The 27,616-nt window shown below is 48.1% G+C and overlaps 1 protein-coding gene across 1 annotated transcript in view; it reads left to right on the forward strand.

Moving 5' to 3' along the window:
• NUAK1 (NUAK family kinase 1) overlaps window positions 1-27,616 on the forward strand; it is a 71,650-nt gene that overhangs the window by 14,298 nt on the left and 29,736 nt on the right. The window contains exon 2 of the mRNA XM_004743057.3: window positions 17,720-17,840. Within this exon, the coding sequence (XP_004743114.1) occupies window positions 17,720-17,840 (121 nt within the window). The remainder of the gene's footprint in view (window positions 1-17,719; window positions 17,841-27,616) is intronic.

Genomic DNA, 27,616 nt, shown 5'->3' on the forward strand with positions numbered 1-27,616 from the left:
TCGCTTTATTAGTTCCGTACGCAGCCCTTGTCTCTATCTGTAATTAGCAATCCCATCTGTCATCTTTTCTGTATCTGGTGTCTAGAACACTGCCTGGTATGTTGTCAGCACCCAGTAGTGATGTTTAGAGTGAATGAATGAAGTCTGACTCAGCATTGCTTTGCACGGGCCTTACCCAGAGTGGGCCTTCAAAACACTGAACGAACACTTCGAGAGTCACCTAGTGTTTGTCAAGCACCTGCTGTGTGTCAGGCATGGTGTGAGGCTCTGGGGGATACAGACACGGATCCTCTAGCTTAGCCAATCCAATGATTCTTAATTTTGAGGGGACTTGTGGCTCTGCTGGGTGTGCCAGTCAAAATGTACCATCTTTGGCATCTGCCCCAGAGAGTCTGACCCAGCAGGGCTGGGGTGAGATGTAGGGAGACCTGGGAATCCACAGCATGTGAAGCAGGCGACTCAAGTGAATGTGATGGGATTGGTCCATGGTCTGCACTTTGGGAAGCACAGCTGTGGCTGTGGGCACCTGGGAGACGCAGTAGGGGAAGCGTCCGACTTGGTTCTGGCTCAGGTCGGACCTCTAGAGCTCTTGTGAGATCGAGCCCTGCTTTGGGCTCTGTGCTCCTCTGGGAGGCTGCTTAAGATTCTGTCTCCCGGGGCGCATGGGTGGCTCAGTGGGTTGGGCCTCTGCCTTCAGCTCCGGTCATGATCTCAGGGTCCTGGGATCGAGCCCCGTATTGGGCTCTCTGCTCAGCAGGGAGCCTGCTTCCCCCCTCTCTCTCTCTGCCTGTCTCTCTGCCTACTTGTGATCTCTGTCAAGTAAATAAATAAAATCTTTAAAAAAAAAAAAAAAGATTTTGTCTCCCTCTCCCCCTGTCTTCCCTCCTCCCCTGCTTCTCTCTCAAATAAATAAATGAATCTTAAAAAAACCCCAAAAACAAAAAACTCAGCTCTGGACAACGGGAAGCTCGTTGCTATATTTATCTGGGGGTAGAGCACTCCACTTTCTTTAGTCCACACCTTCTTTCGTGATAACCAGAGGGCCCTCAGACCTTCATAGAGTGGTCTGGAGTTCATAGAGGGGTTCCTAGGGTGGACCTGAAGCGTGTGGTGTCTTTGCCTGCTGTCCCTTCCATGGAGTGATCATAATAGCAAACAATTGCATAGCAGTGATTGTAGCTGGCTGTAGCTTATGTGTGTTAGATCCTGACCTAAACTCATCCTCACAGAAACCCTGAGATGTGCACACCATGACTATCCCCATTTTACAGTGGATACACTGAGGCATAGAAAAGTAAGTCACTTGTCCACACCTGCTGTGCTCATAGGCAGGATCCAAACCCTGAAATTGGGTGACATTGCTGCTCACGGTCACTGGGCTTTGAGCAGCCACCTTCTGTGCACGTTGGATGGACCTTCATATCTTTTTCTGCCAGTTCCTTGGAATCAGAGTTCAGGTGTGTTTATGCAGTACCTATTTCGGGAATTAACACGGATGGACGTTATGAGCTCTGTTGATCTACACATGCCCATCCCTGGCCTTAAGGAGCAGAATTAACTCATTCATTCGGCAGACATTCCCTTGGGCCCACTACGTGCCAGCTCTGTACAGAGAGACTGGCGCTTGGCCTGATCTGCCCTGATCTTGACCCTTCAAGGCTACACCTGCATTGACTCTGGTCCATTTGACCCCGCTGAGGGCAATTCCCGCTACACTGCTGGTTCCTGGCTGAGCAGTAGAATAACCTTTTAAAAGCTCTCTGGGGATGGGGCCCAGGCACCCGCATTTTAAACCATCCCTTAGGTTATTGGCTGGCGCACGCTGAGTGTAGAGGTCCGAGGTCTGCTCTCCTGAAGATGCCTCATGGATGCCTGGCCAGGTGGGGACCTCACCCACGGGGAGGCAAGGCCCCCCCTCGCCAGCCCCCAACCTTGCCCCGGTAAGCTTGCTTTCTCTGGGGAGGACTGGTGTGTCAAAAGCCATCCGCCTGGATCTGGGCCGGGACCTTTTGCTCCTGTTGCATCAGAGGCTGCCCGTAAATGCGGCAGCTGGCTTGTTTTCTTTTTAGGCCCCAGTGGTAGCGACCTTTGTGTGTCTGTTTATTTCAGCGAAATAATTCCATCCTCCAAAATCAATTCCCTGGGGGCTACAGAAGTACATTCGGAGGGACTTCTTTCGGTGGGGTGACCTGAAATGTCCTCTCGAAAGTGGCCCCAGCTGCTCCCCTTCTCCCAGCCCCTTCTCACGCTGCCCCTGACACTGTCCTCTGGACCTCGCAAGATTTGAAAGGTCTCATTGGAGTCGTTTTCTTACTTATGTATCTCTCTGCATAAGGCCTCTTTGTTAACTACAATCGTAAAAGCATTTTGGAGCACTTAGCGTTGTCGGGACCCCTGTGGGGTTATTTTCTGTGTTATCTTCTTGCATTTTGCCTTTTCTTGGCAGTGAGAGATGAAAGAAAAGTCTGAAATCCGGGGCTTTTTATCCTTAGGCTGGAAGGGCTTATAATCATGTCATAGTTTGCTAGCCCTGCTGGAGGATGAGGAGTTCCATAGGCTGTAGAGGCTGCCATATTGGACAGTTGACTTGGCTGGGGTGACGGTGGGTGGGTAGTCGGCTGACTGGACAAGAAGGCTGTAGGGAAGGCAGAGAGTAGCCATAGGGAAAAGCAAGGAAAAGCAAGCTCCTAGCGTTGAACCTGCCATGAGTCTCAGTCAAAGAAATGGATTTATTTTGGAATTCTTTTTCAAGTGCACATACACTTTCTTTCCTTCTTAAAACAAAAGACAGGAACATTAGACTCTCTTTGATGTCCTTGGGGAACTTCTCCTAACTGGTCCTTAGAACTTTATTTTGGGGTTCTCCTGTCTGCTGTAGTCTGTCTGTCTTCTCCCTCATCAACTTTCATTCCTTTCTGTGACCTTTTTAAAGGATAGAATCCTTCTTTGCCGATAGCAAAAATAATGCCTGCCCCATACTTAAAAACCCACAAGACACAGAAGTTGCAGATGGAAGGTAAAAATCAGTTGTCCTGTCTTGGTTCTGTGAGTGAGGCCCCCTCTGACAGCTTTCTCCTTCCATTTTTCCACTTCCCCAAAGATTTGCTGTGACCAAGTTTATTATAAATATTAGTAAGAAAAATTGTGGGTTGCCATCTGTGGGGACTCAGGGCATGGATTCAATGACATTTCTTGGGTGGCTTTTCTAACAGTTTATTTCCTTTCCTCTTATAATCGTCACAGCTGAACAGACCCTGACCATGAGTCTCGTGAACTTCCGTTTTTCTCATGTGACAGGATGAGCCGTTGTGGGGGGAGTAGGGCTGGCCAGGGTCACTTGAGGAGTACATTTTCCATTTCCCCATCTCTTACCTGTGTTTTTGAGTGTGGCTTAGAGGGTAAGTGGCGTTGGAACACAGGGGACACCACTGTATCTGAATGATGAAAACGAGGAAAAACCTACCTTTACCTCAAGGTGGCTCAGGTGACCGATTTTTTTTAAAACTTCTTTCCTGTGGGAGTGAGAAGCAGAACGTGGCCTCCTGTTCAGCAGGCCAGACCCACTCTCTGTTGGAACATCGGTCTTCGATTAATTCGGAGATGGACTCAGAAACACACTTGAAAGCAACTTGCATTATTAGCCATACATAGCTTACATTTTATGACCTGCTTAAAGATGCAGGGAGCATAAATCTTGGGGAAGACTGTCTTATTTACTTGTTCGTCTTTTCTGCAGATGGGATGCTTACATCAGAGCCGGGCTGGCCTCAGATGTCTGATCCAGGACATTTTAGCTGAACTGTATGAGTCCATTAAACAAATGTAAGGGTTTTTGGGAAAAAAGGGCTGCGTCTCAAACCAAATGTTTTACATAGAGAACATCTGGGGAATATTGGTATTTGTGTGTACAGTACATCAGAAAGCAGCTTGGTGGGGCTCAGCTGGGATGTTTCTGGCCTGCGGTTCCTGGGTTTGACAGTTTTGTTGTAGGGGAATGGTTCTTATGAAGTGTTGCCATAAAGGCGGTGCTTGATCCAGGAAGGGGTGTCCTAGTTTAGCCGCACACCCGAACTGTTCTGATTAGCTCCCTGGCTGGATCGTCCACGAAGTTTGAACAGTTTGATATCTGAGCTAGTTTCCCCCCAGGCCTAACTTCCCGAGAAAAGAAGCATCCCAGTGTCGGGACTCAGGGTGTTCCTTCCTTGTCCTGCCATTCTGGGGATTTGATGGAATCGTGGGAACAGTTGTGGCCCCACAGAGGCAGCATTGGCCACAAAATCCAAGTACTCCCTTGACCATTGGGTGTGGCCCTCATGACCTGTGATGTGGGGAGTCCCTTTTTCTCAGTTTCTGTTTTCCTTTCCTGCAACACGAGGAGCCTGTCTCAGGGGCTGGTGGGGCAAGTACAGTTAAGTGGGACAGAATGGTGCGCATAGTGCCTGGGGGTCGTTTACCTATCCTGGTCTTGCATGCCTGGGTTTGCCATCTTCCCCGCAAGGATAGAGATGATGTGGATTAGAGTGGAATCCGGGGTATCATCTAGGTAGGTCGTCTGACTTTAACAACTTGAGGTACTGGGCCAGGTTGGTGGCCTGAGAGGGTGGGTGTTTTCATTCTTACAAAAGTGAAGACTTGATTATTATTATTCACTTGATTCGACTCAACAACTATTTATTGAATGTCTGCTGTGGTGCCAGACTCTATTGTAGATATTGGGGACACACAGATGAACAAGGCACTGTAGGCTCTGCTTGTTATGCTTGGTATTGACTGTGAATGACCCTCCCTTTGGTTGGATTATATGTTGACTGTGATTTAGGTCAATTGGGCAAGGAGTAGATTATTCGTGTGCTCTGGCCGGATAACAGAATACCGCACACCGAGTGGTTAAATAGCAGAAATTAATTTCCTTACAGGTCTGGAGGCTAGAAGTTCAAGATCAGGCTGCCGGCAGGGTTGGTTTCTGGTGAGGCCTCTCTTCCCAGCCTGTAGACTGCCACCTTCTGGCTGTGTCCTCACATGTTCTGTCATGGGTATGTGAATGCTCCTGGTGTCTTTTCATCTTCTTATAAGGACACCGGTCCTGTTGGATCAGGGCCCCATCTTTATGGACTCATTTACCCCTAATTACCTCCTTAAAAGGCTCTTCCTTCAAATAGAGTCACATTGGTGGGTAAGGCCTCAACATATGAATTTGGGGGGGGACACATTTCAGTCTATAAGAACTGGTAAATATAGATATGAACATTATTTGGCAGAGAATATGGCTAGACTCTCTCTACTTTTCTGCAAGATAGGTAAAAAATAACCCTACTGAACCCCCAACCAGCACGGGGAAAAAAAAAACCCCATAAACAGAAACAAAAACTAAAACTAAAGGCAAAACTCCATAACAATTTACTATGGCTTTATTTTGGTGCAAGAGGAAATTATTGTAAAAATTACATCTGGATGGTCCCTGAAGATTGGCATTTTGACTTGTACCAGTCAAGTGAGACATGGCCCATTTCGTGGAGGAGGTGACTGAGTGTAGGCACACAGTATGTGTGAGCAAAGGGGACAGAGCAGATATGTCCTTTTTAGGGATGGAAAAATGAATGAGCAAAATGAGACTCAATTTTGGTCATATTTAGGACTGTGAGTGAAACACAGAGGTAGAAATGGCGGGAGGTGATGCACGGAAGGACTTCTTAGGAGGCCCCAACTCTGCATACCTAAAACAGTTCATGATCTCCCAAAAAGACACTTTGCTGGAAAGGGTCTTACAGTCCTAGAAAAAGCATCATCTTGGCCAAACGCTAGGCTTATGTGTTTGCCTGTTGGCTTGAGGAGGGTGAGATGTCTTGATTGGTAGTCTCCTTGTCTGTGTCGAAGACTTGTATCTTCTGGTCCAGTCCCTCATCCCACCTGCTCCCAGGAGCCTGCCCTGACTTCTCTAGCCCCAAACATAGCAGGTGCTTCCCTGCTCAGTAGTCTTGTTCTGTCTTACCACGCTGACCCATTGACGTCTCTCAGTAGAAGTTAGGGGTCTTGGTTGCTAGTGACAGAAATGGACTCTGTGACTCATGAAGGAGGAAGTGAACTTGGAAGGTCTGGTGTTCCCAGAGGACGAGGCTGGGGAAAAGACAAAACCCAAGGAAGCCCCAGGGAACTAGTTCTTTTCAGAGATTGTTGTTGGGATGAATGGCCCAGCCATTCTCAGACCACTCAAAACTCAATTCTGAGGAAGCAGCCTCTTCTTAGCCCAGTCCTAGGATCATGGGCCCACCTGTTGACATTGGGAGAGTGCTTTAATTTGACTGACATTCTCTTTTAAAACTCCACGTGGTGGGATCCCCAGAGCAATGTCAGAGTGTTCCTATCAGTAGAAGGGTGAACAGGTGCAGGGCAGGGAGAAGCTTTGATGTCCACCGCCCTTTCCAGTAGGATTGTAAGCCCCTTAGAGGGAATGTCTGGATCATGTCCTACGGGGCCTAGATCAGTGCCTTGTCCAGAGCGAATTTGCCCGGATTGCTTGCTGGAGAATTGACTCATGATCGCATCATTTTTAAGGACACACCTCTCACACCCTTCTCCAGCTCCGCCTTTTGTCCAGTTGCATGGGCTGGCCTCACAGAGAAAAGCAAGCAACACCAATGGAGGTGCTTTTGAAGATGGAAGCAGTTTAAAAACTAGCTTAAAACAAGACTCAGGGCGGAAACGAGGTGTTATCTCCAGATACTCGGATTCAGCCCCTTTTCATCAAATCCCCGCACTGAGCCAGGCGCTGTGGCACCTGCTTCGTGGGTGTGGTCCAGAGTTTAAGAATACGGTTATTGGGTTTTGTGTGACCCAGCTTCCCTACTTGTGAGTCGTGTACCCTGGGGCAAGTTACATCACCTGCCTCAGACTCCGTTTATATTCATGGAGAAGCAGAAATAATAATGTTTCTGCAAGAATTTAATGAGGGAAAGGTTAAGCAACAGGACGGTGCCCGGTGCCTGGCTCACAGTCAGGGCCTGATAACCTGTAATTATTAGCATCACTGTTAGCTGTTGTTGTGAATTATCTTCCAGCCTTCCGCAGTGGGTGCTGTTCTTATCTCCGTCTTATTTTTTTAGGAGCTTATAAATAATGGAAATTTATTTTTTATAGTTTCGAAGGGTGGAAGTCCAAGATCAAGAGCACCCAGAGGTTTTGTGTCTGGAAATGGCCCCTTTCCCAGTTCATAGACGACCATCTTCTCACATGCCCCCACTTGGCAGATGGGACAAGGGAGCTCTTTGGGGTCTCTCTACTAAGGCCACTGATCCCGTTCATGAGTGCTCCAACCTCAGGACCTAATCCACTCCTGAAGGCTCCATTTCTAAACACCATTGTATTTTTTCCATTTTAGAGATGAACAAGTTCGGGCTCAGTGATTTCAGGGTAAGTAGGGATTCAACACTTGAGAGATGAGTGAGTAAAAAAAAGACCCAGTGGCAGGTGGCCGTGGAATGATAAGATGTTCTCCTGTGGTTTTCCATTTTTTTAAGGGTCCTTCCTTCCCAGTTCCAGCTTTATTGAGGTATTATTGACATAGGATGTATGTCAGTTTAAGGTCTATGGTGCAATGATTTGATACATTTCCATATATTTGCAGTTTGGTATATTGCAAAATAATTACCATTATCAGGTTAGTTACCACTTCTATCCTTTCATCTAGTCATCATTGTGTGTGTGTGTGTGTGCGTGTGTGTGTGCGTGTGTGTGTGTAACATTTAAGATCTACTTTCTTAACTTTCAAGTACCTCAGACAGTATTTGTTAACTGTAGTCACTATGCTGCACCTGAGGTCCTCACGACTTAGTCAGCTTAGAGCTGGGGGGTGTGGTGCCCTTGGACACACATCTCCTATTTCCCCCACCCCACAGGCCCTGGGACCCACCAGTGCACTCTCTACCTCTATGAGGTTGGCTGTCTGAGATTCCACAGGTACGTGAGATCATACAGGATTTGCCTTCCTCGTCTGGTTTATTTCACTTTCACAAAATGTTAAGGGTCCTGTGTAATACTTGGAGTCCTTTTGAGCCACAGCTTCTTGGCGTCTACTATGTGCCAGGCACTTGCAAGGCGCTGGAGACGTGGAGACAGAAATGGTCTCTGTGTGAATGGTGACCAAGGTTAGGGAAGCGGACCTGTACATGCGTCATGGGGGCTCCTGGTGGGGGACAGATACGGAGGTGCTGGCGGTCAGTTGAAGACAGTTGCAGATGATTGGGCGTGGAGAGGTCCCGGCAGAGAAAATAACAAGCACGAATGTCCGGGAGTGCCTCACTTTCCACCCAGGCTGTTCTTTGGGGTCCTCATAAGAGCCACAGACCCCTGCCCCATACTCCGTGAGGGTAGGAACTGAGTGGTGGGTGTTGGATGAAGGTCACAGAGCTAACCTGCCTCATGGGGTGGCCGGAAATGCCTGCTGGGGGCTGCGCGTGCTCTTTGGGGGTCCGGTTGGCATCGCCTGGGGCTGTGCCTGCGAAGCTGGAGGAGCTGCTGTGACAAGCCTCCCTGGGCAGGTTTGCAGGGGGAGGGGGTCATTAGCGGGCTGATAAGCACCAGGGATGGGGGTGTGTGGGATTTTGCCCTAGGGCTCTGGAGCAGGGCCCAGCCTGTTAACTCTCTGGGCAATGGACAGTGAGAGCTTCCTTTGGAAGGAAAAGAAACTCTTGTTTGTGATGAGATGCTGAAGGAGGCCTCCAGGGGGACAGATCACAGCCAGACTGTTGTTCCTTACCTGTCCTGTGTGTCTTCGCACACTCTCATTGCCACGAATCAGCTTTCCCAACAAGGGTTTCGTCGGGATAAAAATAACATCTGAAGAATCTTCCCTTTCACTTATTTATAAAATCATCCACAGTTAAAATATGCAATATAATTTAAAGCCACACTTTTTTTTTTCATGTTCCTATATATTTTACCATCTTAAGAAATTTAAAAAAACTTTTCTTCTTTGTTCTGCTCACCTGGACCAGCTAAATTCAATGGACAAATTTTTCCCCCCCTTTGGAAAACTAATTTTGGGTCTTAGGTCTTCTGCGTCCCTTGTTCACTGTTCCCAAGGTCAGTGACTTAGTAGCAGCCCGAAGTTAATATTTAAAAGCAGTGTTTTCAGTGAATTAAGAAATAAGGGGATAAAAACTCTCCAAGTATGCATACTTGGGGAGATATGATATGTGTGATATATCACATATATGTGATATATCACACACACGTGTGATATCAAGTAAGACTTCAGAAACTGGAACATGGTTTGGGCTGAATTGGAGTGAATACCATGTCTCTGGCATGTCTGTGGGAGGACAGCCCTTGGCACGACAGGGAAGTGTTGTGACGCGAAACGAGTCATAATTTGCCAGCACGCCCAGGGGGATCTGTCATTCTCCATGTCGGCTTGTTCACAGTGCGGCAGTCCGGGCCCCTGGCTGAGCTGGGGCTGGGCTTCCCAGCTGCATGGTAAATCTTCGGGTGGCAGTTTTGGTCCTGCTGTTAGATGTGGCTTGGGAGTTGGTGAGCACCCCTAGCCCGGAGTATTCGTCCCAGACTGGGGGTCCAGTACCGCTATTAACTCTGTGAACACGGGCCTGTGCTTTGACGTCCCCAGGACTCAGTTTCTCCACCTATAAAGTGAGGGGTTTGGGATAGACCATCCCGAGGTCCTTGCAGCTCTAACATCTGCAGATCATCATACCTTGTGCCCTACGACTGTTTGCCTTCTCCGCCCTCCATGCTGCAAGCAATCTCTGATCCCCCCCCCCCCCCACCTCCTGGTGCTGGCACTGTTGACATCCTCATTGGCAGAGGAGGGCACTGAGCCTCTGGCATGCTGGCCTGGGTATGTCCGCGCAGGGGCACCTGGCCACGTTGCTGTGAGCGAGGACAAGGCCAAGGTGCTGATGTGGTCTCTCAGCTGTTCTGGCCGGGGCTCAGCTGGGCTCGGAAGTTGATAAATAAAAATTGCACAATTCTATGCTTATCCAGACCGGGTTATGAACCGCATCAGAGCAATCAGATGCTACCAGTCGAGGCTGTCCAGTGTCAGCCTTCAGGTCGGGCCCTTCCTCTCCCTCCTCAGGACAGTTGGAACCTGGAAGAAAAGCAGCTGCTCTGTAGAATTCTGAGTTGGTGTTGCATTTGGCTTTCGGAAATGTGAAAGTCCAAAAATAAACAGCTGCTTGGCCATTTGGGTTCCAGCTAAACAGCCTTACGAATTGAGTCCCTCTGTAGGCGCTGCTGTTGCCTGGGTCCCATCTCTTGTGCTTCCAGAGGACTTGACGTGCCACGGGCCTTGGGGTCATTTATTGGGGGGGAACCTGGAGAGACTTCTGGAGCATCCTGGTAAGAGGAAGCTCCTTGAGGTCCCAGCCAGATAGATCTTCTGTCACAGAGCCGGCCGGACAGGAGGCTCCAGGGCTCACTTCCTCTCTCTTCCTTTGGAGACATTGACGTGGGAACCCCGGGTTGAGTGCAGAGCATGGAGAGGAGATCATTATCAGCCAGCTTCTGGGGCCTCCACAGCAGCCACAGGCTCACACGAGCAAACTATCCCCAGGGATCAAACCTCCCTTGCCAGGGTTAAATTAAAAAACAAAATAAAAAATAAATAAATAAAAATAATAAAAATAAATAAATAAACAATAAATAAATAAATAAATAAATAAATAGATTGTCACAGAGTCCCCCTCAGGGAATCAGCTTGTTTTTAATTCCCCTCTCTAGGGATGGACAGTTCATTAATTTTCATTAATCATCTCATGTTTAATACGACTGCGCAGTGTTTAAGTTATGGAATAAGAAGTGCCATCATGGCCGCCATTTCTCCGACGGTTTGCAAACATCAGAGTGCAGCAGAATCCCCTGGGAAGCTTGTAAAAAAGGCTGTTGCTGGAATTCAGTAGATTATTGGGAGGGGTCGGAAGCTGCATTTTGACAGTCAGCCCCCCCTCCCCAAGATCTGATGCAGGCGGTGTGCTCAGCACTCTTTGAGGGAAGGACTGCTCTCCCAGAGAATCAGATCATGTGCTCTGAGCTCTCACTGCTTGCTTTTGGCATTGACACTGTTGTGAAGTTTTCATGGGCCTTTTTCTTTTTTTTTTTTTCCTGCCGCTCCTTTGATTCCTGCCTGGTCAGCCGTGGCCACTGTCTGGTGTTTACAAACCCCGGCCTGGTAGAGGGAGTGTAAATGTGCCCACAGTTTTTGAGCCATGAATTCCACTTCCCTTGTGGCATCACCCCATGCAATAATGACGTACTTAGCCCAGACCTTGAAGAGGGGCTGTGGGGATAAAGATAAAGACGTCCCGGCCTCTCTGAGGTCCTCTGAGCAGTCCCATCAGATAAAAATCTGATTTGCTATTCAATTCTGGAAATAGAACACATTAAAAAAAATATTTATTTATTTTTAAGAGAGAGAGAGAGAGCAGGCAGAGGAGAAGGGCAGGGGTGGGGCAGAGGGAGAGAGAGAATCTCAAGCAGATTCCCCGCTGAGTGTGGGGCCCGACGCGGGGCTTGATCTCCAGACCCTGAGAACAAGACCTGAACTGAAATCAAGAGGAGGACGCTTAACTGACTGAGCCACCCAGGCGCCCTTGAAATAGAACACATTTTTCACGGCGGGAGAAAAACCAGTCAGGCCACATCACCCCTGATGGGGAGTTTTGGGAAATCGAGGCTGGAGTACCACCTCCAACAGAGGACTCTATTTTCAGAACCTTTGATGAGGTTCAAGGGCTGCTGGTGGTGCACGGTGGATTCTGTTCTTCGAAGAAAAAGCTCTTCCACACGCCAAACTTCCTGGCGTTGGGGTGCATCTCCTCCGGGCCTGTTGCTACAACTCTTGGCTCCCGGTCGGCTTCTGTCTGAAAAAACATCCATGTAGTGACATGAATCAACAGCCCGGAGAGGAAGAGGCCCCTGGGCCCCGTGGAGGAGTTGGCTTGGGTCCCTGTGGGGTCGGTTGCATCATGGCAACTTGTTCGAGTGTTCTCCCGAGTTGGCCAGGCTCCTCGCAAAGAGCTGGAGGTCATTTAATTAATTAGGGGCTTTGGCTGCAGGCTGGCCTCCTGGGTGGCATTGCCGCGGTCATGGCCGTGCACAGCCTTTCTTGTGTGGCTGGTGTGGAGCTGTGTCCTGCCCTGAACTCTGACCGTCAACCAGACGCGAGCAGGAACCTCTCCACTGGCCTCCAACCTCATTTGGCAGCTCACCTCTGCTGCAAGTGGCCTCCAGGCCCCTGGGTGAGCAAAGATCCCCAAGCTGCCTCTGCCTCTGTGCCCCGCAGCTCCTGTGGAACGTGGCCGGGGGGTGAGATCACACCTTGTGAATGGCAGGGAAGGAAGCTGCCAGCTCCTGTTGCCGGGGTTAGAATGCAGACTTGTTCCTACTAAGTGATGCTAATGCTGTGTTTCTGGCTGCATTTCTTTGCTGCTACTCAGACTCGAAATGCTGCCTTCTTACACCTCACCTCTGACCCTATAAAACTTCACCTGCTTGAAGGGGGTCCCATCACAGCGAGTTTTGGAGACTCTTTAAGATCCATGGAGAGATTCTGTCCCTTGCCCTGTTGCTGTCCATGCCAGCTTCACCCAGAGCTGCTAGAATCAGCAGCCTCCGTGGAAGTCTTAGCTCTGTCTTTCACAACCTGTTTGAGTTTGGGCAGTATTTGTCTTTTCTGTATCTCAGTTTCCTCCCCTGTAAAATGGGGTTGCAGTTAGGATTAAATGAGATAATCTCCACTGATGCATAGTTAACGCTTAAGAAATGCTAAGAATCTTGCTGCTGATTTTATTTATTTATTTACTTATTTTTAAAGATTTTATTTATTTATTTGACAGATCACAAGTAGGCAGAGAAGTAGGCAGAGAGAGAGAAGAGGAAGCAGACTCCCTGCTGAGCAGGGAGCCTGATGCGGGTCTCTATCCCAGGACCCTGAGATCATGACCTGAGCCGAAGGTAGAGGCTTTAACCCACTGAGCCACCCAGGCGCCCCTTGCCACTGATTTTAAAATGTGGCTATGTCCCGGGCAAAGTCAGAGCACTAAGATCTTGCCCCTCAGATCGGCTTCACTGTTGTCACAGGAAACTTGCTAGGAATGCAGAATCCCAGGCCCCCTGTTAGAACTTTGGACTCAGAATCTGCATTTTAACAAGGTGTCCATGACCCCTGTTTGAGAATCAGGGTTCTGGGATGCTCCCTGCAGGCCGAGAGATGGCAGTGACTGAGCATCATGGGAGGGGCTCTGGAGGGAAGAGCGCAGTGATGCTCTTGCTTAGGGGCAAACATACAGCCTGTCCAGAACTACCCCCAGGCCCCAGGGCAAGCCAGGAGGACGGCTGGCGGCCTCACTCTCTGCCGGCCGGCAGGCAGGCAGGCAGAATTTTAACCCGCTCTGGCCTCAGTACAAATGTGGGGAAGGAGAGGATGTGTGGGGCATGGTGGGAGGGAGGCCTATAAGATGATTTGCTGGAGCTCATCACCCCTGAAACGCGGTCCAGGACCCCATATCTTCCAGGCCTCATCTATCATCACAACCATTTAGTAAACACCTACTGTGTGCTACTTTACTCACATCATTCTCACTCCTTATAACAGCCCCAGGAGGGGGTGGGGTGGAGGTGGGGGTTAAGAGGGGGTTGGGGGGCCATGCTTCCTAGCCCCCTTTAGCAGATGAGAACAGACCTGTGATGCTCCGGCTCCCCTGAGGTCAGCTAGCTACTGTCTCCCCATCCCTGCTCAGCCACCAAGCCCTTAACATTCCTGGCAGCCACAGTGGCAAAGGACGCCCAGCAGGGTGCAGAACAGGTGATTCCTCCAAAAAACGAAAAAGTGCCCTGTAGGGAAGAGGAGGCAGGGCCTGCTCCCTTTCAGGAGGGCTGAGGGCTGAGGGCTGGCTGAGCACCGCTTAAAGAGGCAGGGCAGAATTCACAGGTCCCCCCGCCAGACCTGCTGCTGCATACAGTTTAGACATTAAACTCTAGGGTGGCCTTATTTAAAGGCAGACCATTTTATAAGGCGCACGGTGCTGTCTAGACTTGGGAACATTTATGAATGTGGCCGTACTGCGCGTGAGTTCCCGTTGCTTTGCAGGCAGGGTGACATCTCTTTGGCTCCTGCGGCAACAAATTGGATTTTTTTGGGAAGGTGTATGATTTCAGACATTTGGTAATCTCTTCCTGCTGGGCCTTTCTTCCCTTACCTCTATCTTTCTTTGTCAATGTGGGTGAGGACTAGGAAAACTGCAGAGCACATTTTCTCCAGAATGCCCACACCTCTCTGTGTCTGTTTGGTGGCCTTTGGCCATGAGGAAAACTACGTAATTATTTGTGCAATTTTTGCCACCCCCCCCTCCTCCCCCTAACCTTGAGGGCTGGGACAGAATCTTGTTGGTTCTCTTCTGGGTTGTGCCAGCGCTGTGCTTGGTACCTGGTTGGTGTTCCAAAGAAAGAAGTGAACAAGCAGCCCAAATCCAGAGATGCTGAAGGGGGTATCTTGAGACAGACTTTTGATTCGAGTGTGAATCTCTTATTCCCCTCTTCACTTAATCCTCACAGGAGTTCCTCCTTGGTGGATGAGGAAAGTGGAGCACAGAAAGGTTATGCAACCTGCCCGAGGTCACACAGCGGCTAGTGAGCTAGTGAGTGGTTTCAGCCAGGACTCAAAGCCGCGCCCCAGTGCCCCTGACCATTAGGCAACCCTGCTTCCCTGCGTGCTGGCTCCGTTTCTCCCTCGACCTCATGAAGCAGGCGCTTCCTTACGTTACAGCACCTTCATTGATAGATCTCTGTCTCCTTTTATAAACGACTCTTTAAAAAATACGACAACCGTTCTTAGCTTTCTGGGTCCTCCAGAAACAGGCCACAAGCTGCACTGGGTTGCAGGCTGAATATGCAGCAAACAGAGAAGCCAGAGAATTTCATGTGGTGTGACAGGCCCCCAAGAAGATAAAGTGGGGGACCGTGTGGCGAGAGGGGTCAGGGAGATCCGCGGAAGGCATCCTGGAGCTGGGGCCTGAGCGAGGATCTGGAGATCTGGGGTGGGAAGGGCCGGACTGCTGTTCTTACCGGTGGTGTTACAGTGTCCGAGGTTTGCCACTGACTGGCGCGTCAGCTCCCTGCTCCTGGGAGTTGGGCGGAGGGTCTCGCCCTGGCCTTGACAGTTACATGGCTCTGAGAGATCTCTAGCATTTGTCTCCGACTGACTTCCTCCAACCCTTTGAAAGAGAGGGCAGAATGAGCCCTCTTTTACATTGTCAATAGAAGATTCATTTCAGGAAGAGGGAAGCTTTTGTGGAGGGGCAGCGACCATGGTTATTAACATTTATGGAGCCCTTTTAGTTCCTCAGCACCGAGTGGGGTTTTATTAGAATGTGAACACTTTCCTTTTCATACTGGGCTGGAAGCATCCCCCTGGCAAACGTGCCCCTGATCCACTGTTGAGGGGAGCCCACTGACAAGTGAGCTTCTTTTCTTACCCCCCCCTGTCACCAGCCTCCCCTAACCCTGGAAGGGGAAAGAATTTATGCCTATTGTTATTTGACAATAGGGCCTCCTGGAGGCCAAGTTCAGCCTGCTGCATAATCCAAGGGGTGGTTTCTCCCCTAGCCCGTCTTTAGTTCCTGGAGGAATGCAGGAGTCGATCCAACAGCCACCCACATCCTCCAAGGCCTGTGTGTGTTCCCTGTCTGCTTCCTTCGAGAGCAAGCTCCCAGGATCACAGTCCCAGCTCAGACAAAATAAAGCCTGCCAGTCATATCTTTACATTCCACTTCAGCACAGGGAGGCTTTTCTTGCTGCATACAGAATGGGGCTCCGGGAGGGGCTGGGGTGGCTTTGAGCCCAGCACCCTGGTGAAAAGGGCCTTGAAGCTGGAAGCTCATTCATCTCTGGGCAGCCCCCTTTTATGCAGCTTCGGGAGGCTGAGGGAGAACGGTGCTGGCCCCTGGGTTTAGAGCCCAGCGTCCCGTGTTTCCGCTCTGCTTTATCCATTCCTCGGTTCCTCTTGCAGCAGGATGCCAGAGAAAAACTAAGCAGTTTCCCAGGGTGCCTGTCTCAGGGGTGGTGTCTGATTAGGCTGGTCCTTCCTTTTTTTGCTCCGGCCACTATCACTTCGGCCATCTGGGCTCTCCTAACCTAACGGCAGACATCACCCCTGCTTCCACCCCCTCCCTCCTCCCTTGTGCTCTCCTTTCTGTCGACCTAACACCTGCCCACCTGCTCACACTAAGGCTTTTCTCAGGCCTACCTTGTGCCAACCCAGAGTTACACACTGGAGATCAATGTGTGAATCAGATCCCCAATTAAATCCCCGCAGAGCCAAGTGACGACGTGAATACTGATTTCATTACAGCTGGGGAGGGTTCTGCAGAGGAGACATATGGGGATCTGCCCATCCATTTCCCCGACTTGTTGGGAGGTCAGCAAGCAGCAAAACCAATAATAATAACGATGATGATGATAATAGCTACCCAGTTCTTACTGAATTATAGATGGACCGACTGTATTTTAGAAATGTTTCCACGTATCGTGCTTGGCGGCGACCTGGTCTAAGCCAGGAGATGCTAACGATCACAGAGGGGAGTGCGCTCCCAGGGAGGCTGATAGGAACCTGTCTTAATCCAGGTGGCCTGGTAGTAACAAGGAGCACTTCATGGTTTTGTGGTCTGTGGGATGCGCTAAGAGCCTTCCGTCTAGGAGAGGGTGGTCCAGGTGGGAGCTGACATCACAGGAGGACTACTTTGGAGGGGACTAAGCAGGCTTTTGGACCTGGGCACACACTGATTGGCAGGCTTCCTTGTTATCCATGGATACCTTCCCCCTCCAGAGTACTTTTTGCCTCCCTTAGAGCCCAGGGTGGATTAAATTACGAAGCAACTTGTTTATGAGCGAAGATGAATCCCATTGGCAAAGCCATTCTTCCTTAGTAGATTCCCATTGTCATTTAATACTTTTTTGTGTATGTGTTTCTTTTGAGTAAATGCTCTGTGCGTTGGCCCAGGCAGCTCTCTGTGCAGTTCAGCTTTGCAGACACTGGTGCGGGGATCAGCTGGGCCTGGGCAGGGAGTCTGTGTCCCTCCCTTTGTTTTGTCCTGATTTTTCTACAGCAGAGGCTTTTGGTCTTGTCATGTGTATCAAAGGTCCTTGGGCAAGAGGAAGGGTGAAGGAAGGATTTGGCCGCTGAGCAATTGCACAAACACAGTGTAGGCTGGAGTCTTAAAACCGGACGTTTGAGCAGAACTGGCCTCCAGAAGCCCCATGCAGGAGAGCTCTTGTTAGCCTGTGCTGTGGCAGCTGCCCGGTGGAGCAGAGGGACACTGATTTCACCCACCCATGTTTAATCATCGATACCCTGTAAACCGAGCTCTCCCTTTCCCTTTTTTGCAAAGGATCAGGATTCCTAGAGTAAATGGATCTGGCCACGTGATGCAGCCTGTGCTTTATGGAAAACAAAAACAAAAACATAAACATAAAACAAAAAACCAACCCAGCATTCCAAACCCTCGGCTGTTGAAACCCGATGTTTTCTGTTGTTGGGAGAAGGGTGTTTTTGCTATAAAAGAAAGATGTGACGGGGGTATTTCGAAGCTTTGTTTTGGTTATTGTCGGTTCTGCCAACAAGTAACATCTGTATTTATTTTCCAAACTCCCCCAATGGCTGATTTGCATCTGTTTAGTTCTCTGGGTAACATTTCATTTCCTGACTTTATAGGTTGCTATAAAATCCATTCGTAAGGACAAAATTAAGGATGAACAAGACATGGTTCACATCAGACGAGAGATTGAGATCATGTCATCCCTCAACCATCCTCATATCATCAGTATTTATGAAGGTCAGTGATTTTTTTTTTTCACCCGCGTATCAGTTACCATTTTTCATACCATGGGGCCTGCCAAGATTTTTAGGTAATTGCCCTTCTGGGCAGGAGCCAAGTATTTTTCCTCATGATGCAAAAATAGCTGGGTGTTATCTCTCATTTGGTTACCTTGCATGCAACCAGACACACGTAACACAGCTCACTTTGGTCATAAAATAGCTCTGGCTGGTGCCTTCTTCTGCCTTCTTGCCAGTTCTTGGCGGTTGCTAAGCAACCCGCCTTATTAAAAGCCGGTATGCGAGACAGCCACTGTTTCTGAAAAACGGCAGTTTGCTGTTGACCAGGGTCACGGTGGAGCCGTTGTCCATGTCGCTCCCCAAGGCAGATGCCCCAGTGGTGGAGTCATGAGTTACTCCAAGTGGAGGCTCTTTGAGTTGGGAATTTTCTTTGAGCAGGTCTGGGAAGTACCAAGAAAGAAGAGGGATCTCTTGGTGGGGCAGATGCTTCTCCACTGGAATCCGAGTTGTAGTCAGTGTTTGTAGGAGAGGGGGGCCTGGAGAAAGTTACAAAAGCTCTCGTGCTTCAACTCGTTACTCCTTCCTGGGAAGAAATAGCGAGTATAAACTTCCTCTCGCCTCGATCTCTCTCTCTCTCTTGTTTAATGTCTGTAAAAAAATTTACTCAAGCAATATGTGTTTATTGCAGAAATGATTGAGATACACAAGTTAAAACATCAAAATAGGGGTGCCTGGGTGGCTCAGTGGGTTAAAGCCTCTGCCTTCAGCTTGGGTCATGATCCCAGAGTCCTGGGATCAAGCCCCGCATCGGGCTCTCTGCTCAGCCTGCTTCCCCCTCTCTCTGCCTACTTGTGATCTCTGTCAAATAAATAAATAAAATCTTAAAAAAAAAAAACCAAAAACCTTCAAAATAATTTCAGTTCTAACCTCTCCTGCACATTTTCCTGTGTCAATAAATATTCCCTGTCAGGACATTTTAAAAGGTTTTAGAGTCTCCCACTTATGGATGTACCATAATTTATTGGATCTAATTTCTTTTGTTAAACATTTAAGTTGTTTCAAATTTCTGGTGATTATAAGGAGGGCTTTTGTGACCCTCCTTGTAATCATTTTTATGTTCATTTCTGATAATTATTATTTTTGTCTTACAAAAAAATTTCTAGGCTTGGACTTACTGAGTCAGAGTGTTTCTCCAGAATATTTTTTAATATATGGTTGAGTCAGAAAATGAACCTATTTTTAACTTGGGCTCATCATAGTATTTTTAATTATGGTCTGATCATAATATGTTACACAGTAATGGCTAAGAGGAAACCAGATGGTAACCTACAAGTTTTTCTGTTATCTATCTTAAGTTTTCCTTCTGGTTCCCTGCTGTTTTTGGCCATTTTTTCCCCCCTGTTGCTTCTATTTTTGATCCTCATCTAGAAGTAAATGTTGGTGACAATTTTTATCTTGATTTCTCTAAAGCTCATTTTTGGAGCCCTTGGGGGGAGGGTGCTTAAGGGAAATTTTCATTCACTCAATCATGTATTCATTCCACAAACATCTCTTGTGGAGATTCTCCAAGTGCAGTCTCTGAACCAGGGACATGCATATAAATTGAGATGGATAGAAATGCAGATTTCAGGGCCTCACTGAAGACCCGCTGAATCAGCAGCTCCAGGGTAGGGCCCTGCCTTCTGTGTTTTAACAAGTGTGGGGACCACTGGTCTCCCAAGTGACTGTGTCTGGTTAAGCATCGTGTTCAAAGTGGTTAGAAACTGAAAGAGACAACAGGCTATGGACCTGTATGTCATACAAGGCATGACAGAAGACTGTTCTGTAGATAGGCAAGCAACGTATTCTTGGACCATGGAGTCCTGGAGCTTAGGGGTTTTCGTGGCATACAAACTGGGCCTTGAAGGAGTTATTTGGAGGAAGAATTGGAGAAAGCAGAATTCCTGGTTGAGAAAACAAATCCAAATATGCCTGCAAATGAGGGGAACGTCTAGAGGTTAGAAGTGAGTGGAGATACACAATGCAGGAGGAGAGTGAGTTTTATAAAAATTCCAAGTGGTTTTGCTCCCTGTGGCCTGGTTACCGTGGGTACCTGAAGGCACTTGTGAAGGATGACCTCTACAGTGTAGATCAGTGTGGGTCACATGATCTGTGAGTAGTGCTGTGTTTGGGATTTCTTGGCATAGAGAAGGATCGTTGCTTATAACTTTAAAGACATGTACCACGTAATTTAAAGTTCTTTGGATTACTGACTAGAAATAATTTCCATCAAGGCCTTAGGTAGGAGGTTGGGCCTCATTCATAAAACTATCAGCAGGTTTTTGGGGAATCAGAAAAGAGCTCGAGTTCTCGCATCAGGCTCTTGGGTTTTAGTCCCAAATCCTTCATTGTGGCCTTGACATGAGACTTTGGGGAAGTTGGGGGATCTCTTAGGGCCCTCAATAACCACACCTGTAAGATGGGGATAATGGTTCTACCTCTTTGGGTTGTTGGTAGGATTAGATGATACATGTTCTGGTAGTAAGCTCAGAAAAGATAGTTATTATGAAGACAATTTGTTCACAATTTGTTCACAATAATTATTGTGAAGACAAGTTCCTAACTTGGTTCCTAACTTGGCCCATTGGCAAAGGTCAGTGGGACTGCAGGGTGTTTGCAAGTCCTCTGGAACATTCTGTAATTGCCTTGTCCAATATAGAAGGCACTAGCCATAGCCATTAATTTATTAAAATTAATAAAATAAAATAATTAAAAATTTAGTTCTTCAGTCCCACTAGCCACATTTCAAGGGCTCCATAGCCACACATGGTTAGTGGCTGCCATATTGGACAGTATAGATACAAAATGTTTTCATCATTGCAGAATAGGACCATTGTTGGTGTATAATGTTTTAGGTGGTGAGCATATGGGTTGATTTTTTCTGAGGAGAGGGTATGTAGCTTTCATCAGATTACCAGAGAGATCCTTGACCTCAGAGAGGCTAAAAAACCCAAAAAACCCCAAAAAACCCTCTTTTTCCATCAAGTATTTTGTGACCTGCAGAGTACCATACAAATAAAATGCATTGTTTTTATGTAGAAAACTCCCAGGGATGTGGCTTTTTTTTTTTTTTTTCCTTTCAGTTTCTTAGAAATCTCTGGTTTCTGTTCTCTTCTCTTTCCCTTCTCCCACGCAAGTTCTGTTTCTCCCACATCCACTAAATAACTGTGGAGGAGGGCAGCCCGCCTCCCTTCCCGAGAGGTTTGGAGCAGCAGATCACCAAGGCGAGGTTCCAGTTCCTACACCACTAAATGTGACTCCACAGTCTCCAGGGGCTTCTGACTTTATCTGCTTTGCTGTCCAGGACCCCGGGGACCTGGTCCTGAGAGTGAAATTAGATCTCCTGAGTTCATCTGTGGATTTCTGTGTAGTTTACAAAGCTCCCCCACCTCGAGCCTCATTTGATCCCTACACCGCCACCTGTGGGAGGGGAGGGCCAGGTGTCCCATTTTGCAGTTCTGGAGATCCAGGCTTTGGAATGTTAAGACTCACGGGGTGTATTAGCTTGCCAGGGCTGCTACAACAGAACGCCATGTACTGGGTGGGTTCACAACCGAAATGTGCCGTTTCTCAGTTCTGGAGACTAGAAGTCCGAGATCCAGGTGTCAGAACGTAGCTTTCTTCCAAGCTTCTCGTCTTGGCTTATAGATGACTGTCTTCTCCCCACGTCTTCATGTGCTGTCCCCTCTGTGTCTGTGTCCAAATCTCCCCTTTTTAGAAGGACACCCATCACACTGGATTAGGGCCCACCCTGATGTCCTCATTTAACCTTTATCTTTTTAAAGGCCGTGTCTCCGACTAGGGTCTCATTCCGAGGTACCAGGCTTTAGAACTCCCACCTATGAATCTGGACGACCCCATTCAGTTCATGAAACCGGGTACCATGGCTAGCTGGTGGCCCAGGCACACAGGCTTCCTGACCTCATTTATTTTTTCCTCCACAGGACTTCAGCCCTATGTTTCTGATCCTGTGGTGTTCTTGTTCTCCTGGCTGGGCAGCCCACCTGTGCACCCCAGGCATCCCCTCAGGCTTGGCCTTTTGTCTCCTTCTTCGCCCTGAGGTGTGGGAGGGGCAGTGTGGTGGCAGTGATGGTGTGGACCAGACCGAGTCTGTGGTCTCTGGGCCATTCGCAGTGGGAAAGAGAACCTTCTCCCTGGAAGCTGATTGGTTGTGTGACCAGCCAATCAGGAGCCTTCGCTGGATGCGGCAAGGCACAGATTTTGCTGAATGAAAAATAAGTGCCCAGGCACCTAACTGGCTTGTTTGGATATCAGCCAAGTGAATGGAACTGTGGAAGAACTTATGAGTTCTTCAGCCGGCATGTCTGTGATTTAAAATACACACATGCACAGCAGTAACAGCAGCAAAAAGCAGCCACATGGCAAAGCAAGGATGTGTCTGACCTCGTGTGTTTTAGGAACTTTGGGTTTTCCTGGGCAGGAGCGCACCATCTTGGACTGTACTATCCAGTGATACTAAAATACTAGTTCCAGAGGAAAGGCAATTCATTCATTAAAAAAAAAAAAAAAAAAAAAAAAATATATATATATATATATATATATATATATATATATATAGTGCTTATTACATGCAAGGCTCTGTTCTAGGTCTCATGGGGCGGACATTCTGTGAGTAGGCCCGTAAATAGTGAAGTGAAGTGGTTACCGAGCGGAGGCCTTAAGGGAGCAGGGAGTGAGGCCCCCGAAGCCCTGGGCATTTCAGGCAAGAGGATCGGCAAGTGCAAACAATGCTCAGAGGAGGGAAGGAGCTTATGTGGGCAAAAGTGACAGAGTCTGTGAGGCTGAGGGAGAGAGTGCGTAGGAGGGTGGTGGAGAGAGGAGGTCCCGGAGGGCCAGGTTTTGACCAGATTGGCTAAGGAGAGCTGTGCGTTTTGTACCAGAAATCGGGCAAAGCGACAGATTTTGAAGATGAAAGTAGCTTTTATTTACACTTTAAAATAATGCTAATAATAGCTAGAAGTTACTGAGTTTTACCCTGCGCTAGGATGGGTGCTGGGATATATTATCTCAGTTAATCCTTATGTCCATGAAATGCAGACTGTTAACATGCCTATTCTATAGTAAGGAAATTTTGTCTGAGAAGCCAAGTACGTTTTCCAAAGTCATACCAACTAAGAAGTAGGAGCTGAGTGCTGAACCTAGTCACTCTGAAGTTGGTGCCCCTAAGACAAGCCAGGTCATTCGGTGGTCTGCAGTGACCCCTAACTGGGGGCAAGCATTATTCTGGACCCTGTGATACAGAGAATTCTTGGCGTTCACGGGGGTTGTTGTCCAAAATACGTGAGAGCATTAAATGACAGCTTCATGGGTATTTTAGAAAATATTTTGCATACAACTCAGGAAGAAGCTTGGGGCCCAAATCCCGTCAACTCAAAGATCAGGTGTTTTCTAAATTGCAGTCTATGGAAATGTAAGTTATTTGAACATTGTTCACAAATGCCACAAGCTCACGAAATCTGCAGCTTTACTGAATTAATGCTGCTGTTCACCAAATCTTAAAAATAATTCCTTTCAAATGTTTCTTTCTCGAATGAGACCCTGGGGTTACTCTCCTATTGACCTGAGGGTAAAGGTGATTAACCCTCAAATTTGTCGACTCTGTGTAAACACAAGCCATAACTGGTTTCTAATGCTAAGTAAATAAAAGAGGATAGACGCACACCTTGCAGTGTGTGATACTGGAGGGTAATAACGTAAGGGAGAAAGAAAAGGAAGAAAAAAAATCTCTAGCGCCATCTCTGAGATGGACCCCTGTTTCCAGTCAAAGGAATTCCATTCTCTCAGCAGGGTGGGAATTGACAATATGGAAAGAACAGCTGAAAAGGAAGTGCCCGCCAAGAGCTTTCAACTTGGCTGCCTAGGATGGAAGAGATAAACACGGTTTTCGCCTGAGGTTCTGATTTCAGGACCTGAGTGTAAACATCAAAGGCATGTTGTCTCGCCCTGGCTTCCCCTTTGAAAGCCTAGGAGACCCAATCTGTAAAATCTCGGGAATGAACTGTCTTGCCACACAACACTTTGGGGAAATTTAGCACCCCATCTGGTAACAGTCCCGCTGGGGAGGGGGGGAGGGGAATGAAAAGTCGCGGGAATGAGTGGGGGAGATTGCGCTGGTGCCTTCCCTTGTATACCCTTGGTTTTTGTTCCTGGAAATCTCTCTTCCTGGTCCTGCGAGATTACATAGCTTCATTGACCCTTTGCATCATGATATGCTAGAACAGGCCAACCCTTTCATCCTTTCATTGCATCCCCTGTCTTAGGGAAGGCTGATCCTGGCTTTCTGGAACGAAGTGGGAATCCTGTTGGACATTGGTCAGCTGTGATCTCCCACCTTTGGAAGAGTTTCTGAAACTTAAAAAAGCCAAATGAAACAAACAAACGTGCCTCCCTTGATAAGCCTGTGTGTCTTTTGAGCTTTAAACCTGTTGCCTAGGAGAAGATGTAAAGGAGATGATATTCTAGAAAATTCTCTGAATTCCTGCCATAAAGACACTTTGGATGAGGTGTGTGTGTGCGTGTGTGTTTTATCAGTGAAAAGGTCCTTCTGTCTTCCTAGAAGTATACTTTACAAATGCTTTTTTCAAGCTACCTGTGCCTCCTGAGAATTTGACAGATTTTTCTGGAAGGGCATATGGTTCTTGCCTGGTGGTGAAAATCACTGCTCTAACAATCCAGGCAGAGATGCAGAGGAGAAACCAAGAGACGGGGTTTGTGTGAGAGCCCAGAGGCTGTAGGGTGAGCCTTAGGCTTGGATGATGGGGCATTCCACCTCCTGCCTTCTCCTCCCCCTCAACTTCTGGCCAGGGACAGTGGGGCTGCTACAAGACATGTCCACAGGATGTAGCAGAGGTCCCACACTCACAAAGTGTGGCTGCCCCTGTAAAGGAACCCCTTGAGAATGGCCAGACCCTCATCGGCGGCCCAACAAGGCATGAGGGCCCCGGTCCTCAGAGGGACCCTGGGGCTGTAGCATCCATGTTCCTTGGGCCCACCCTAGTTCCACGGGTGTGTGACAACCAGCCCTCCAGGGGACTCTAATGCACTCTCAAGTTTGAGAACCACAGTGTTAGAGAAACAGCTGCTCCGTGAAGCAGAAACCCAGGCAGGGCTCATTTCTAGCATCAGTTATTTATGGAAATGCTATAGTTGAAGCAGTTCACGTTTTTCTTTTCAGGTTCAAATGCCCCAAACCAGCCTTCTCAGCCAGCAAGCAGATCCTGATCGAGGCCTTTTCGAGGGCAGGGGGTGACTGAATTGGCTGTTGGTCGTTAGTTCTACCCACAGTGTTCTCATTCATTCACGTGATCACTCGTTGCTCTTCCAAAAATGTATTGAGAACTTATGATCCAGGTGCTGTTCTAGTAGGATGAATATATGTTTTATCGTCCCAAGCAGGCTTTGGTTCGGGTGAGCCAACTGCTCTTCCGGTTGCAATTATGTGACTTTGGGCTAGTGACTTAACCTGTCTGAGGGCCAGTTCTTTTACCTATAAAATGGGGGCCAGTAGCTCACTACTTTGTAGATAAGGTTGTGAGGATTAAATCAGATAAGGGATAAAATCGCTAAGTGCAGTGGCAGCTACATATGCTCAATAAGTAATATTGTCCTGCTGTGATGTTTAGGGCTCTGAGAGGTCCTTAATGACTGGAGTATCACCTTCTTCGGGGAGGTGTTAGAAGAGAAGGTCATGGCCAGATTGCATACACCAGTGATTCCGAGTGCTGGATACACATTAAAATCTCATGGGACATCTGTAAAAAATGCTGAGACCTGAGCCTTACCCCTGAGAATTTAGATTTAATTGGCCAGACTGAGAAATATGGACTTTATCCTGCAACCAGGAGGAAATGAGCCCTGCTCTTGAAACTTGTCTTGATCCAATCATTTGTCATCAGTGAATTCCAGGAAGAACGTATGTCTGGCAGTGATCACCAGTGAGCAGGGAGTGATACCTTTTGGGCTGGGTTTACTTACTTGGCCATTTGGTTGCTGCCCTCATCAGGGACTCAGAGCCCCATGAAACAGTTTGTTGAACTTGGCAAAGGGGTGTATTATGCTTGTGTTTACTCTTTTGAACCCATGGCGAATCGCTGAGCATTTTAACACACTCCCCTTGCTGCCAGACCCACAAGTTCCACATGAAGTCTCTGCAGGCTCCATCCAAGAGGAAGGACTCGCCCTTGTTAATAACAGCACCAGAGCTCCCTTCACTTTCAGTCACACACGCGAGCTCTTCAGCTGTGAATCTGTCCAGCCACGTTTCTAATGAGTTTCCTATTAAGTTAGCTGTTTGACCTTCAAGTGTATTATTTTCATTGTTTTCATTTGATTACACCCAAGTCATTTTTCTAGAGGCTGGAGATTAGAAATGAAACAACTGAAAACGCATGCTGCTCCCTGGCTGTCTCGCCTCGCCCTCTCAGGCTTCCTGGAATTCAACATTTTCTAGTGCCTCAAATAATACCACTTGTACTTGAACTTAAATTTTTTTTAAATGATTTTATTTATTGACGGAGAGAGAAATCACAAGTAGGCAGAGAGACAGGCGGGGCAGGGGGGAGCGGGGCTTGATCCCAGGACCCTGGGATCATGACCTGAGGCAAAGGCAGAGGCTTAACCCACTGAGCCACCCAGGTGCCCCTTGAAGTTAATTTTTTAAGGAAAAAAAAAAATGGAACCGTGTTGTTGTGTAATTTAGGATCGTTTTTGAACTTGAGTGTGATGGCTCTGTTAATTTGTCTCAGTGGTTGACAGCATGCATGGAAGATGCTTGTAGGGTATGGAAGAGGCCCCTCCCCTGATGATTTCTGACAGCGGGTTCTTCTGGCAGGGGTGGCTCTGTGGTTGGGATCCATGCTTTGGAACACCACTGGGATCTAAAGAGCGGACCCTAATTAGGAGAGTTAAGCTTGCCTCCACCTCAGGCTTGGCTGCAAGTCCTTTGACATCCCCGAGACTTAGTCTGCCATTTCTCTGTTCTCCCACTTCCCTGTCATCCCTCAAGGGTACAATTGTGATCTCAGGTGCAGATTTTGCTAATACCTGTCCTTGATAATCCTGGATTTGATTCAGGCATGACTAATCATGACTAATTGCTGCCTGCTAATAACAGGCTAACCCACAGATGCGTGCTGTGATAACCTTCACAATGAGGATCGGTGGTCTTCACCTTAACAGATGCAGAAACTGAGGCTTAGAAAGTTTCGGAAGGTCACTAAGTTGGTATGTGGCAGAGCCTGGACTTGAACCCAGGTAACCTGGCTCCGGGGAGTCAGGTTCTTCACGCCAACACTGTGTTGCACGATGAGGTGGACCTGAATTTAGAGTTCACAGGGGAGTCCTAAGCCATCCACGGTGGGGCAAGCAATGGTGAGAAGCAGAGGTGTGATAAGCACAAGGCTGACTTTCCCACCCTGGCTGCTAGTAGGGTGGGATGAGCCCCTGTAGCAAAGCTTTGGGTGGGGAGGGCAGCAGTAGGGCTTTACAGGTGATGGGTTTCTACCATGTTCGTTGCCTGAATTGGAGAAGCCTTTTTTTCCCCCTCAGAGTTCACTGCGTCAAGTACAAGAAGGTTAGCGTCAGCCTGGGGGTGGTTCTGAGGTGTTCTGATCAATTGTCAGTGCTCTCAGATTCCCATGGTGTGAGTGTGTGTGTGAGACTAAAGGCCAGTCAGAGAAAATGATTGGGGAGACCATGGGGGGTGGCTGATGAGTG

Source organism: Mustela putorius, unplaced genomic scaffold (genome assembly GCF_011764305.1).
Source record: "Mustela putorius furo isolate JIRA1106 unplaced genomic scaffold, ASM1176430v1.1 tig00000788_pilon_pilon_pilon, whole genome shotgun sequence".
In the NCBI taxonomy this organism is placed as follows: Eukaryota; Metazoa; Chordata; class Mammalia; order Carnivora; family Mustelidae; genus Mustela; species Mustela putorius.